The 14,051-nt window shown below is 43.4% G+C and overlaps 1 protein-coding gene across 2 annotated transcripts in view; it reads right to left on the minus strand.

Annotated features, from left to right (window-relative positions):
- SPATA20 (spermatogenesis associated 20) overlaps positions 1 to 14,051 on the minus strand; it is a 416,269-nt gene that overhangs the window by 96,741 nt on the left and 305,477 nt on the right. Inside the window, exon 15 of one of the 2 annotated variants that reach the window (XM_053708751.1) lies at positions 6,040 to 6,120. The exons of the other annotated variant lie outside the window; for it this stretch is intronic. Within the exon in view, the coding sequence (XP_053564726.1) occupies positions 6,040 to 6,120 (81 nt within the window). The remainder of the gene's footprint in view (positions 1 to 6,039; positions 6,121 to 14,051) is intronic. 2 annotated transcript variants of the gene reach the window in all.

The raw sequence follows: 14,051 nt of genomic DNA on the forward strand, positions 1-14,051 counted from the left end.
TTAGATGGTAATCATTTTATTTAGTGTCTGCAATGTCAGAGCAGCGGATTAGGGGTGTTTAGACTAGGGGTTTATGTTAGGCCTAAATGTAACTTTCTTTTCCCCATAGACATCAATGGGGTGCGTTACGGCGATTTGCCATTCCGCAATTGCAAGCATTAGTTTTTTTCTAACCCTTTCTCCCCATTGATGTCTATAGGGGAAAGCGTGCACGAGCACGTAAACTCAGCCCTTGGCTTTTGTGCGGTATGGAGCTTAACGCACAGCACAAGGAGGTTTTTCAGTAACTCCTAATGGCAGTGCTATGGAAAGTGTGATACCGCTAACTTTTTAACGTTCTTTACGCACTCGGTGTAGCGCAAAACTCATAATCTAGGTGCATGAGAGAAAAAATGTGCACTAGAGACAGGTATGATAAAAACATGAAGATAACAGATAGGCCCCATTTATCAAATCCCAAGCAGAGAACCTGTCCGTGATATTGGCGAGCCAGCAGCACGAATCTTTAGGCAGCGCTGCACTTTGCTATCTACTGGGTCTGTCAGTCACCCCAAGCAATTACATTTAGGGTGTTTAACTCCACCTAATCTGAGATGGCAGAGAGGTTAAGAAGTGGCGGTTGGATGAGTTCTGCTTCTTAATTTGTGTCAAGCAGGCTTGCATTAATTACATATTAGAGAGTGAGAAACAGAAAGAAAAAGGATATCTTAAGAGAAATAGTTAATAAAAGATAATAAAACTGTGTGATCAGACAGAGAGAAAAGTAAAAGATTCAAACACAGATGGGTAAAGAAGAGCAAAAGAAAGGGAGGTTCAGGGTAATACAGAGAGTAAAACGGATACAAAAGCAGAGGAAGAGACAGAAGTAAAGACAGAGGAGTGGAAGTTTTAATGAAAAATAAAAAAGCTAAAAGATAATTTTAATGGGCATTAGAGTAGATCTCCTAACTGTCAGCACTTAAATCTGAGCTCTGTCATGTGCTTTCCTTCTGAGACAACCATATGTCCTGATTTGCTGAAAATACCTCAGCCCTGCCCATAGATCACCTAGACACACCCACAAAGCACCCAGACACGCCCCCTGACTGCTCAGACACAACCATGATCCCACCCACTGTCCACACATGTCCTCTCCCAACTCGGCCCCACCCACAAAACAATGACTGCCCCCCAACCTCCTGAGTCTCTAATACCTAGCCACAAATGTTTGGAGGTATGCATTAAAGGGAGAAAAAAAACAATGATACAATGTTTTATATAAAGCATATTATTATTGCACTGCTGCTTGAACAGAACTATTTGTTTAACCTCAACAAAGGAAAACAAGCTCTAGACCAGCAAAACACTTCTGAGCGCACCCAACGATTAGAGGCTAGACATGCAGTCCCCGATTGGCTCATGTTCAGCTCCAGTAGTGCACTGTCTTTGTGTTAGTAAAATGTACAGGGTTTTGGAAATCCAGAGCAGTCAATGTTACAACCTTTTTGAGTAGGTTTACCTGGTCTCTTTTGTTTTGGCCAGTCAGATGCAAATAAGCCGTTCACCAATCTGTGTAATTATGTGAAGCATGTAGCAGGGTAAAGCAACTTCTGAATATTTAAAGGGCCATAATACCCAAATGTTTAAACACTTGAAAGTGATGCAGCATAGCTGTAAAAAACTGATAAGAAAATATCACCTGAACATCTCTATGTAAAAAAGAAAGATATTTTACCTCAAAAGTTCCTCAGTAGCCACCTCCCATTGTGAAGGATTTCTAAGCAGCATATTAGTATGTCTGTCCCGGGACAACTGAAAGGATGAGCTTCGTGCACTCTCATATTATTTCACCAATCAGGTAAAGGAAGCTTACTATGAAATCTCATGAGAGTTAAGTCAAATCTCATGAGATCACAGTAAGAGTTCATGACCTCAGCACTGCTGATGCTGATTGGCTGCTGTTCATTTCTTCATTTTTTTAATTTTTTTACCTGCAGCTGGGAGCAGGTGAAATATAACTTTTTACACAGAACTTACTCTGGTGAGCTGAGGAAATTGTGAGGTAAAATATCTTCCTTTTTTACATAGAGATGCTCAGGTGATATTTTCCTGTCAGCTTTTTACAGTTATACTGCATCAGTTTCAAGTGATTTAGCATATGAGTATTATGTCCCTTTAAGTATGCACTCCAGCCCATATGCAGGCAATGAAAAAAAAAAACACACCATTTGCGAGAGTAAATAAACAAAATAAATATTAACTATACCCCACATTTTTTACTATGTAAACAAGTTGGGAGAGATCCAAGTTCATCTACGTTTTTTAATGGACAACGTTACTATTGTTTGTGCTGCTATAAGTTACGATTCGCTTATAAATTCTACAGAAAACATGGCAGGTGTTATATCTGCAGTATTGGGGCTTCTGAAACTAGATGAAAAGTGAAACTACCATTATGATAAAGATGCCAAAATGAAGCCACCATTAAATAAGAATTATTTTTTGTCTCAGCTTTTGCCATTTCATTGATATCTTGTCCCTGATGGTGGATTTAGTTTTCGGTTGAAGGAAGGACAGAGGGAAGAGATGAAAAGACAGTTCAGATAGGATGACAAGTAGACAAAATACAGTAAGATATTAAGTAAACTCATGGTGAGATGAGGATTTGATTGAGAGGATGAGAGTGTCAGATATCAGTAGAAGAGGCAGAGAGACAGGCAGGGAGAGAATGGAAGAGAAAGACCAGAAGTTGGGAAATATTAAACAATTGTGAAAAGAGGGAGAGTTGGAAGAAAATCAGAAGAAAAGAAAAAACTGACTACTCTAAGAGAGGAGGAAATACAAGGACAAAAAGCTGCAGACGATGGGAAAGATAAGACGTAGAGATACAGAAGTATCCTACGGAAATACCAACAGCGCCATCTTCATATGAAGAAACTGATGTAGGAAGTTGCTATTTGCAACCGAATGTTAAGAATCAGCGGTTGTTGCTTCTTAACCTGTCCACAACCTCAGAGGTTGCAGATGCCAAACATGCTGGACTTATTTGGCCGGAATGACTGACAGGCAAAGGGGGGGGGGGGGGGGGTTGTGGCTGCATAAGCGTTTGCTTGTGCAATGTTAAATTCCGACATTGCAGGCCTTAAATATGTGAGTATAGGTTCCTAAATCTAATGACAGTTGCAATTTAACATATTTACATCATACCATGCACAGGTCAGGCAGAGAAAGGTTAAAGGTATAGCCTAGAGAAAAATGGGGCTGTTTCACCCCAATTGCTATTTTATTACAACTTTTTAATATACTCTAATTAAAGTCTTTGTAGCTATTTTACTATGACATTGCCTCATTTTGTTCATCCCCATAAAATACAGAGCTGCTAGTTTAATACTAACAGTATGTAAACAAACAAAGGAACAGTTGTTCTCCAGAAAAATAAGGATAGGGCAATAACTGGAGCATACGTAGATAGGCAAACGCCTGATTGGTTCATTGGCCTAATCATTTGAAGTGACACAGGAACAAGCCACGTGCATGGCCCCATCCAGTTCTTTAGCACACAAGAAGAAAAGAATGTGTCCAAAAATGTTCTTTAAAAACAAACAAAGAACCTTTTTTTTTTTTAAACTAGAATTGTCCTTTAAAACAGAGCAGATTGAGATTTTATCTACAAAGCTCCCAGGGCAATTAAATGTTTGCATCTCAGGTCATTTCTCACAGCAACCAACAGGAAAACGTAACAGGTTCCCCAGGGGGCCACAAGCCCAGAAGTGGGTGTAAACAGTGCAGACATGTACTCACAGCGGTAATTACTGCAGGGACAATCTATTTACCTGACAACCAACACCTAACAGGCAGCAGCTGCCGGAACAGAGGAAAGTAGGACAGCCCGAAAGACGGCAGGATGAGAGAGCGAGAGATCAGAGACACAAGCAAACAAAGGGAGAGGAAAAAGGCAGATTTGGATATTGGAATAAAGATGAATAAATGAAAGAGATGTGGATATCAGCAAATAAAAAAAATTTCAAAGAGCAAAATGCTTAATTAAAGAGCATAGATGGGGAAATAAAGCAAAACTAGACATTTTTTGTAAAGAGAAGGGGAGGGAGGAGAGAGAGGAGGGTGAGATACGTAAGAGAGAGAGCCAAAAAAATATGAATATATAGGAAAACAGAGAAGGGAAATTGTTAAGATGTAATTTGCAAATATTTTATTTTATAAAAGTGTTTTAGATACATATAATTTCATTTCAGCAGAGGTGGTAGTGACAAATACAATAAAAGCATTGAAGGATTTCAGCAAAAGCTTATTCTGATAGGATTACAGAGAGGGTAGGAGAGGGTAATATGAGATTTAGGTAGGGGAGAGGGAGAAAAAACAGAGAGAGAGGCAAGAGGAGGAGGAGAGAGAGGCAAGGGGGGGGGAGACAAGAGGGGGAGAGAGAGAGAGAGAGAGAGAGAGAGACAAGAGGGGGGGAGAGAGAGAGAGAGAGAGAGAGAGAGAGAGAGAGAGAGAGAGAGAGGCAAGAGGAGGAGGAGAGAGAGAGGCAAGGGGGGGGAGAGAGGCAAGGGGGGGAGAGAGGCAAGGGGGGGAGAGAGAGAGAGAGAAAGAGGCAAGAGGGGGAGAGAGAGGCAAGAGGGGGGGGGAGGCAAGAGGGGGAGAGAGAGAGGCAAGAGGGGGAGAGAGAGAGGCAAGAGGGGGAGAGAGAGAGGCAAGAGGGGGAGAGTGAGAGGCAAGAGGGGGAGAGAGAGAGGCAAGAGGGGGAGAGTGAGAGGCAAGAGGGGGAGAGAGAGAGGCAAGAGGGGGAGAGAGAGAGGCAAGAGGGGGAGAGAGAGAGAGAGAGAGAGAGAGAGAGGCAAGAGGGGGAGAGAGAGAGAGGCAAGAGGGGGAGAGAGAGAGGCAAGATGGGGAGAGAGAGAGGCAAGAGGGGGAGAGAGAGAGAGGCAAGAGGGGGGGGGAGAGAGAGAGAGGCAAGAGGGGGAGAGTGAGAGAGAGAGAGAGAGAGAGAGAGAGAGAGAGAGAGAGGCAAGAGGGGGGAGAGAGAGGCAAGAGGGGGGAAAGAGAGGCAAGAGGGGGGGGAGAGAGAGGCAAGAGGGGGAGAGTGAGAGGCAAGAAGGGGAGAGTGAGAGGCAAGAGGGGGAGAGTGAGAGGCAAGAGGGGGAGAGTGAGAGGCAAGAGGGGGAGAGAGAGAGGCAAGAGGGGGAGAGAGAGGCAAGAGGGGGGGGAGAGAGAGGCAAGAGGGGGGGGAGAGAGAGGCAAGAGGGCGAGAGAGAGAGAGAGAGAGAGAGGCAAGAGGGGGAGAGAGAGAGGCAAGAGGGGGAGAGAGAGAGAGGCAAGAGGGGAAGAGAAAGAGGCAAGAGGGGAAGAGAGAGAGACAAGAGGGGAAGAGAGAGAGGCAAGAGGGGAAGAGAAAGAGGCAAGAGGGGAAGAGAGAGAGACAAGAGGGGAAGAGAGAGAGGCAAGAGGGGAAGAGAGAGAGGCAAGAGGGGAAGAGAGAGAGGCAAGAGGGGGAGAGAGAGAGGCAAGAGGGGGAGAGAGAGAGGCAAGAGGGGGAGAGAGAGAGGCAAGAGGGGGAGAGAGAGAGGCAAGAGGGGGAGAGAGAGAGGCAAGAGGGGGAGAGAGAGAGGCAAGAGGGGGAGAGAGAGAGGCAAGAGGGCGAGAGAGAGAGAGAGAGAGGCAAGAGGGGGAGAGAGAGAGGCAAGAGGGGGAGAGAGGAGGAAGAGTAGAAGACAGAGATGAGCGAATGAGAGAGGGGGGGAGAGGAGGAAGAGTAGGAGACAGATGAGTGAATGAGAGAGACAGAAATGGAAAAGACAGCGATGCACAAGTAGGGTTATGAGGATAAGAGTGTATGAGAGCAAGTGAGATAGCAGAGAGGAATATAAATGTGTTTTACAGACAGTAAATGAAGAAGAGGTAAAGAGAGCAAATAGAGAGATTTAACAGGAAACAATGATGAAAAGGGATTGTGTGACAAAAACATAATTAGAGCGAGAGATGAAGAGTAGAAGGGTGAGTGAGAGAGGATGGAGAGAGCTGCAGGGGTGGGTCCTGCGGTACCTTGTTGGGGATGTGTAAACTGTGTGTGGCTTGTAGCAGATCCTCAGTGTCCTGTGCCCCACGGTCTCCACACAAGATTATCTGGAACACAACACAAAATAACTAAACAGGTGTCAGAGTCAGACTATTGGTTCCCCCAGGGACATTGGTCACAAACTACAGCCACTATCACCCATGAATATCCCCTATAGACACCAGAAAAATATAATTTATGTAAGAACTTACCTGATAAATTCATTATTTTCATATTGGCAAGAGTCCATGAGCTAGTGACGTATGGGATATACATTCCTACCAGGAGGGGCAAAGTTTCCCAAACCTTAAAATGCCTATAAATACACCCCCCACCACACCCACAATTCAGTTTAACGAATAGCCAAGAAGTGGGGTGATAAGAAAGGAGTGAAAGCATCAACAAGGAATTGGAATAATTGTGCTTTAGACAAAAAAAATCATAACCACCATAAAAAGGGTGGGCCTCATGGACTCTTGCCAATATGAAAGAAATTAATTTATCAGGTAAGTTCTTACATAAATTATGTTTTCTTTCATGTAATTGGCAAGAGTCCATGAGCTAGTGACGTATGGGATAGCAAATACTCAAGATGTGGAAGAGGGAGGGATAAAAAACACAATTTATGCTTACCTGATAAATTTATTTCTCTTGTGGTGTATCCAGTCCACGGATCATCCATTACTTGTGGGATATTCTCCTTCCCAACAGGAAGTTGCAAGAGGACACCCACAGCAGAGCTGTATATAGCTCCTCCCCTAACTGCCATATCCAGTCATTCGACCGAAACAAGCCGAGAAAGGAGAAACCATAGGGTGCAGTGGTGACTGTTGTTTAATCTAAAATTTTGACCTGCCTTAAAATGACAGGGCAGGCCGTGGACTGGATACATCACAAGAGAAATAAATTTATCAGGTAAGCATAAATTGTGTTTTCTCTTGTAAGGTGTATCCAGTCCACGGATCATCCATTACTTGTGGGATACCAATACCAAAGCTAAAGTACACGGCTGAAGGGAGGGACAAGGCAGGTACTTAAACGGAAGGTACCACTGCCTGTAAAACCTCTCCCCCAAAAATAGCCTCCGAAGAAGCAAAAGTATCAAATTTGTAGAATTTGGAAAAAGTATGAAGCGAAGACCAAGTCGCCGCCTTGCAAATCTGTTCAACAGAATCCTCATTTCTCTTGTAAGGTGTATCCAGTAAACGGATCATCCATTACTTGTGGGATATTCTCATTCCCAACAGGAAGTTGTAAAAGGACGCCCACAGCAGAGCTGTAATATAGCTCCTCCCCTAACTGTCATACCCAGTCATTCTCTTGCAACTCTCAACAAGCAAGGACGTTGTAGGAGAGAGTGGTTAAATATAGCTAGTTTATTTTCTTCAATCAAAAGTTTGTTATTTTTAAATAGTACCGGAGTTGTGCTATTTTATCTCAGGCAGTAAATAGAAGAAGAATCTGCCTGAGGTTTCTATGATCTTAGCAGGTTGTAACTAAGATCCATTGCTGTTCTCACATATGTCTGAGGGGATTACACAGATGAGGTAACTTCAGCAAGAGAATGGCGTGCAGTTTATTCTGCTATCAGGTATGTGCAGTTATAATTTTTTCTAGAGATGGAAAACACTAGAAAATGCTGCTGATACCGGATTAATGTAAGTTAAGCCTGAATACAGTGATTTAATAACGACTGGTATCATGCTTACTCCCAGGGGTAATACCCTTATGATATTGCAATATAAAACGTTTGCTGGCATGTTTAATCGTTTTTATATATGCTTTGGTGATAAAACTTTATTGGGGCCTAGTTTTTTCCACATGGCTGGCTTAAATTTTGACTAGAAACAATTTCCACTGTTGTAGTATAAAAGTTACAGTTGGTGCAGTTAAAATTACAAACTGTGACATCCAGCTTCCCTCAAAGGCCCTCTGAATGCTATAGGACATCTCTTAAGGGCCCAAAGGCTTTCCAAAGTCATTTATTGGGGAAGGTAGGGCCACAGCTTGCTGTGGCAGTTGGTTGTGACTGTTAAAAAACGTCTATTTCGTTTTTCTGATCCGTTTTTTGAACTAAGGGGTTAATCATCCATTTGCAAGTGGGTGCAATGCTCTGTTAGCCTATTATACACACTGTAAAAATTTTGTTTGATTTACTGCATTTTTTCACTGTTTTTCAAATTCTGACAAAATTTGTTTCTCTTAAAGGCACAGTACCGTTTTTTATATTTGCTTGTTAACTTGATTTAAAGTGTTTTCTAAGCTTGCTAGTCTCATTGCTATTCTGTATAAACATGTCTGACATAGAAGAAACTCCTTGTTTATTATGTTTAAAAGCCATGGTGGAACCCCCTCTTAGAATGTGTACCAAATGTACTGATTTCATTTTATGCAATAAAGATCATTTTCTGTCTTTAAAAAATGTATCACCAGAGGAATCTGACGAGGGGGAAGTTATGCCGACTAACTTTCCCCACGTGTCAGACCCTTTGACTCCCGCTTAAGGGACTCACGCTCAAATGGCGCCAAATACATCTAGGGCGCCCATAGCGTTTACTTTACAAGACATGGCGGCAGTCATGGATAATACACTGTCAGCGGTATTAGCCAGACTACCTGAACTTAGAGGTAAGCGAGATAGCTCTGGGGTGAGACAAAATGCAGAGCATACTGACGCTTTAAGAACCATGTCTGATACTGCCTCACAATATGCAGAAGCTGAGGAAAGAGAGCTTCATTCAGTGGGTGATGTTAATGACTCAGGAAAGATACCTGATTCTAATATTTCTACATTTAAATTTAAGCTTGAACACCTCCGCGTGTTGCTTAGGGAGGTTTTAGCTGCTCTGAATGACTGTGATACCATTGCAGTGCCAGAGAAATTGTGTAGACTGGATAAATACTTTGCAGTGCTGGTGTGTACTGATGTTTTTCCAAATACCTAAAAGGTTTACAGAAATTATTAATAAGGAATGGGATAGACCAGGTGTGCCGTTCTCTTCCCCTCCAATTTTTAGAAAAATGTTTCCAATAGACGCCACCACACGGGACTTATGGCAGACAGTCCCTAAGGTGGAGGGAGCAGTTTCTACTCTAGTAAAGCATACTACTATCCCTGTCGAGGACAGTTGTGCTTTTTTTTTTAGATCCAATGGATAAAAAATTAGAGGTTACCTTAAGAAAATATTTATTCAACAAGGTTTTATCCTACAGCCCCTTGCATGCATTGCCCCTGTCACTGCTGCTGCGGCGTACTGGTTTGAGTCTCTGGAAGAGGCTTTACAGGTAGCGACTCCATTGGATGACATACTTGGCAAACTTAGAGCACTTAAGCTAGCCAATTCTTTTATTCTGATGCCATTGTTCATTTGGCTAAACTAACGGCTAAGAATTCTAGTTTTGCTATACAGGTGCGCAGAGCGCTATGGCTTAGATCATGGTCAGCTGACGTGACTTCAAAATCTAAGCTACTTAACATTCCCTTCAAGGGGCAGACCCTATTCGGGCCTGGTTGAAGGAGATTATTGCTGATATCACTGGACGAAAAGGTCATGCCCTTCCTCAGGACAGGTCCAAATCTAGGGCCAAACAGTCTAATTTTCGTGCCTTTCAAAACTTCAAGGCAGGTGCGGCATCATCTTCCTCTAATAATAAACAAGAGGGAACTTTTGCTCAATCCAAGACGGTCTGGAGACCAAACCTGACCTGGAAAAAAGGTAAGCAGGTAAAAAAGCCTGCTGCTGCCTCTAAGACAGCATGAAGGAATGGCCCCCTATCCGGGAACGGATCTAGTAGGGGGCGGACTTTCACTCTTTGCCCAGGCGTGGGCAAGAGATGTTCAGGATCCCTGGGCGTTGGAAATTATATCCCAGGGATATCTTCTGGACTTCAAAGCTTACCCCCCAAAAGGGAGATTTCACCTTTCACAATTATCTGCACACCAGATAAAGAGAGAGGCATTCTTACACTGTGTACGAGACCTCCTAGTTATGGGAGTGATCCATCCAGTTGCAAAGGAGGAACAGGGACAGGGTTTTTACTCAAATCTGTTTGTGGTTCCCAAAAAAGAGGGAACCTTCAGACCAATTTTGGATCTAAAGATCTTAAACAAATTCCTCAAAGTTCCGTCGTTCAAGATGGAAACTATTCGTACCATCCTACCACTGATCCAGGAGGATCAATATATGACTACAGTGGATCTAAAGGATGCTTATCTTCACATTCCGATACACAAAGATTATCATCGGTTTCTCAGGTTTGCCTTTCAAGACAGGCATTACCAGTTGTAGCTCTTCCCTTGGGATTAGCTACAGCCCCAAGAATCTTTACAAAGGTTCTAGGGTCGCTTATGGCGGTCCTAAGGCCGCGGGGCATAGCAGTAGCCCCTTATTTAGACGACATCCTGATACAGGCATCAAACTTCCAAATTGCCAAGTCTCATACGGACGTAGTACTGGCATTTCTGTGGTCGCATGGGTGGAAAGTGAACGAGGAAAAGAGTTCTCTATCCCCACTCACAAGAGTTTCCTTTCTAGGGACTCTGATAGATTCTGTAGAAATGAAAATTCACCTGACGGAGTCCAGGTTATCAAAGCTTCTAAATTCCTGCCGGGTTCTTCATTCCATTCCGCGCCCTTCGGTGGTTCAGTGTATGGAAGTAATCGGCTTAATGGTAGCGGCAATGGACATAGTGCCGTTTGCACGCTTACATCTCAGACCGCTGCAACTATGCATGCTCAGTCAGTGGAACGGGGATTACACAGATTTGTCCCCTCAACTGAATCTGGACCAAGAGACCAGGGATTCTCTTCTCTGGTGGCTATCTCGGGTCCATCTGTCCAAAGGTATGACCTTTCGCAGGCCAGATTGGACAATTGTTACAACAGATGCCAGCCTTCTAGGTTGGGGTGCAGTCTGGAACTCCCTGAAGGCTCAGGGATCATGGACTCAGAAGGAGTCTCTCCTTCCATTAAATATTCTGGAACTAAGAGCGATATTCAAGGCTCTTCAGGCTTGGCCTCAGTTAACAACTCTGAGGTACATCAGATTTCAGTCGGACAACATCACGACTGTAGCTTACATCAACCATCAAGGGGGAACGAGAAGTTCCCTAGAGATGTTAGAAGTTTCAAAAATAATTCGCTGGGCAGAGATTCACTCTTGCCACCTATCAGCTATCCATATCCCAGGTGTAGAGCACTGGGAGGCGGATTTTCTAAGTCGTCAGACTTTTCATCCGGGAGAGTGGGAACTCCATCCGGAGGTATTTGCACAATTGATTCATCGTTGGGGCAAACCAGAACTGGATCTCATGGCGTCTCGCCAGAACGCCAAGCTTCCGTGTTACGGATCCAGGTCCAGGGATCCCAAGGCGACACTGATAGATGCTCTAGCAGCGCCCTGGTCTTTCAACCTGGCTTATGTGTTTCCACCGTTTCCTCTGCTCCCTCGACTGATTGCCAAGATCAAGCCAGAGAGAGCATCGGTGATTCTGATAGCACCTGCGTGGCCACGCAGGACCTGGTATGCAGATCTAGTGGACATGTCATCCTTTCCACCATGGTCTCTGCCTCTGAAACAGGACCTTCTACTTCAGGGTCCTTTCAACCATCCAAATCTAATTTCTCTGAGGCTGACTGCCTGGAGATTGAACGCTTGATTTTATCAAAGCGTGGCTTCTCCGAGTCAGTTATTGATACCTTAAGACAGGCACGAAAGCCTGTCACCAGGAAAATTTACCATAAGGTATGGCGTAGATATCTTTATTGGTGTGAATCCAAGGGTTACTCATGGAGTAAGGTCAGGATTGCTAGGATATTATCTTTTCTCCAAGAAGGTTTGGAAAAAGGATTGTCAGCTAGTTAAGCGTCTGGCAGATGTTCCAGACGTTCAGGCATTTTGTCAGGCTTTAGTTAGAATCAAGCCTGTGTTTAAACCTGTTGCTCCACCATGGAGCTTAAACTTGGTTCTTAAGGTTCTTCAAGGAGTTCCGTTTGAACCTCTTCATTCCATAGATATCAAGCTTTTATCTTGGAAAGTTCTTTTTTTGGTAGCTATTTCCTCGGCTCGTAGAGTCTCTGAGCTATCTGCCTTACAATGTGATTCTCCTTATCTGATTTTTCATACGGATAAGGTAGTCCTGCGTACCAAACCTGGGCTCTTACCTAAGGTGGTATCTAACAAGAATATCAATCAAGAGATTGTTGTTCCATCCTTGTGTTACACAATCTGGACGTGGTCCGTGCTTTAAAGTTTTACTTACAAGCTACTAAAGATTTTCGTCAAACATCTGCTTTGTTTGTTGTCTACTCTGGACAGAGGAGAGGTCAAAAGGCTTCGGCAACCTCTTTTTCTTTTTGACTAAGAAGCTTAATCCGTTTAGCCTATGAGACTGCTGGACAGCAGCCTCCTGAAAGGATTACAGCTCATTCCACTAGAGCTGTGGCTTCCACTTGGGCCTTTAAAAATGAGGCTTTTTTTGATCAGATTTGCAAGGCGATTTTTTCAAAATTTTACAAATTTGATACTTTTGCTTCTTCGGAGGCTATATTTGGGAGAAAGGTTTTACGGGCAGTGGTTCCTTCCATTTAAGTTCCTGCCTTGTCCCTCCCTTCATCCGTGTACTTTAGCTTTGGTATTGGTATCCCACAAGTAATGGATGATCCGTGGACTGGATACACCTTACAAGAGAAAACACAATTTATGCTTACCTGATAAATTTATTTCTCTTGTGGTGTATCCAGTCCACGGCCCGCCCTGTCATTTTAAGGCAGGTAATTTTTAAATTTAAACTACAGTAACCACTGCACCCTATGGTTCCTCCTTTCTTTGCTTGTTTTCGGTCGAATGACTGGCTATGACAGTTAGGGGAGGAGCTATATTACAGCTCTGCTGTGGGTGTCCTCTTGCAACTTCCTGTTGGGAATGAGAATATCCCACAAGTAATGGATGATCCGTGGACTGGATACACCACAAGAGAAATAAATTTATCAGGTAAGCATAAATTGTGTTTTTTAAAGGCCCAAGTGGGAGCCATAGCTCTAGTAGAATGAGCTGTAATCCTTTCAGGAGGCTGCTGTCCAGCAGTCTCATAGGCTAAGCGGATTATGCTTCTTAGCCAAAAAGAAAGAGATGTTGCAGAAGCCTTTTGACCTCTTTTCTGTCCAGAGTAAACAACAAACAAAGCAGATGTTTGACGAAAATCTTTAGTAGCTTGTAAGTAAAACTTTAAAGCACGAACCACGTCCAGATTATGTAAAAGACGTTCCTTCTTTGAAGAAGGATTAGGACACAATGATGGAACAACAATCTCTTGATTGATATTCTTAGTAGATACCACCTTAGGCAAATACCCAGGTTTTGTACGCAGAACTACCTTATCTGCATGGAAGATCAGATAAGGAGAATCACACTGTAAAGCAGATAACTCGGAGACTCTACGAGCCGAGGAAATAGCCATCAAAAAAAGAACTTTCCAAGATAAAAGCTTGATATCTATGGAATGAAGAGGTTCAAACGGAACCCCTTGAAGAACTTTAAGAACCAAATTTAAGCTCCATGGGGGAGCAACAGGTTTAAACACAGGCTTGATTCTAACCAACGCCTGACAAAACGCCTGAACATCTGGAACATCCGCCAGACGCTTGTGCAAAAGAATAGACAGTGCAGAGATCTGTCCCTTCAAAGAACTAGCTGATAATCCTATCTCCAAACCCTCTTGGAGAAAAGATAATATCCTGGGAATCCTGACCTTACTCCATGAGTAGCCCTTGGATTCACACCAATAAAGATATTTACGCCATATCTTATGGTAGATTTTCCTGGATCCTGGCTTTTGTGCATGTATTAAAGTATCAATGACAGACTCGGAGAAGCCACGCTTTGATAAAATCAAGCGTTCAATCTCCATGCAGTCAGTCTCAGAGAAAGTAGATTCGGATGGTTGAAAGGACCTTGTATTAGAAGGTCTTGTCTCAGAGGCAGAGTCCAAGGTGGAAAG

Source organism: Bombina bombina, chromosome 1 (assembly GCF_027579735.1).
Source record: "Bombina bombina isolate aBomBom1 chromosome 1, aBomBom1.pri, whole genome shotgun sequence".
Lineage (NCBI taxonomy): Eukaryota > Metazoa > Chordata > Amphibia > Anura > Bombinatoridae > Bombina > Bombina bombina.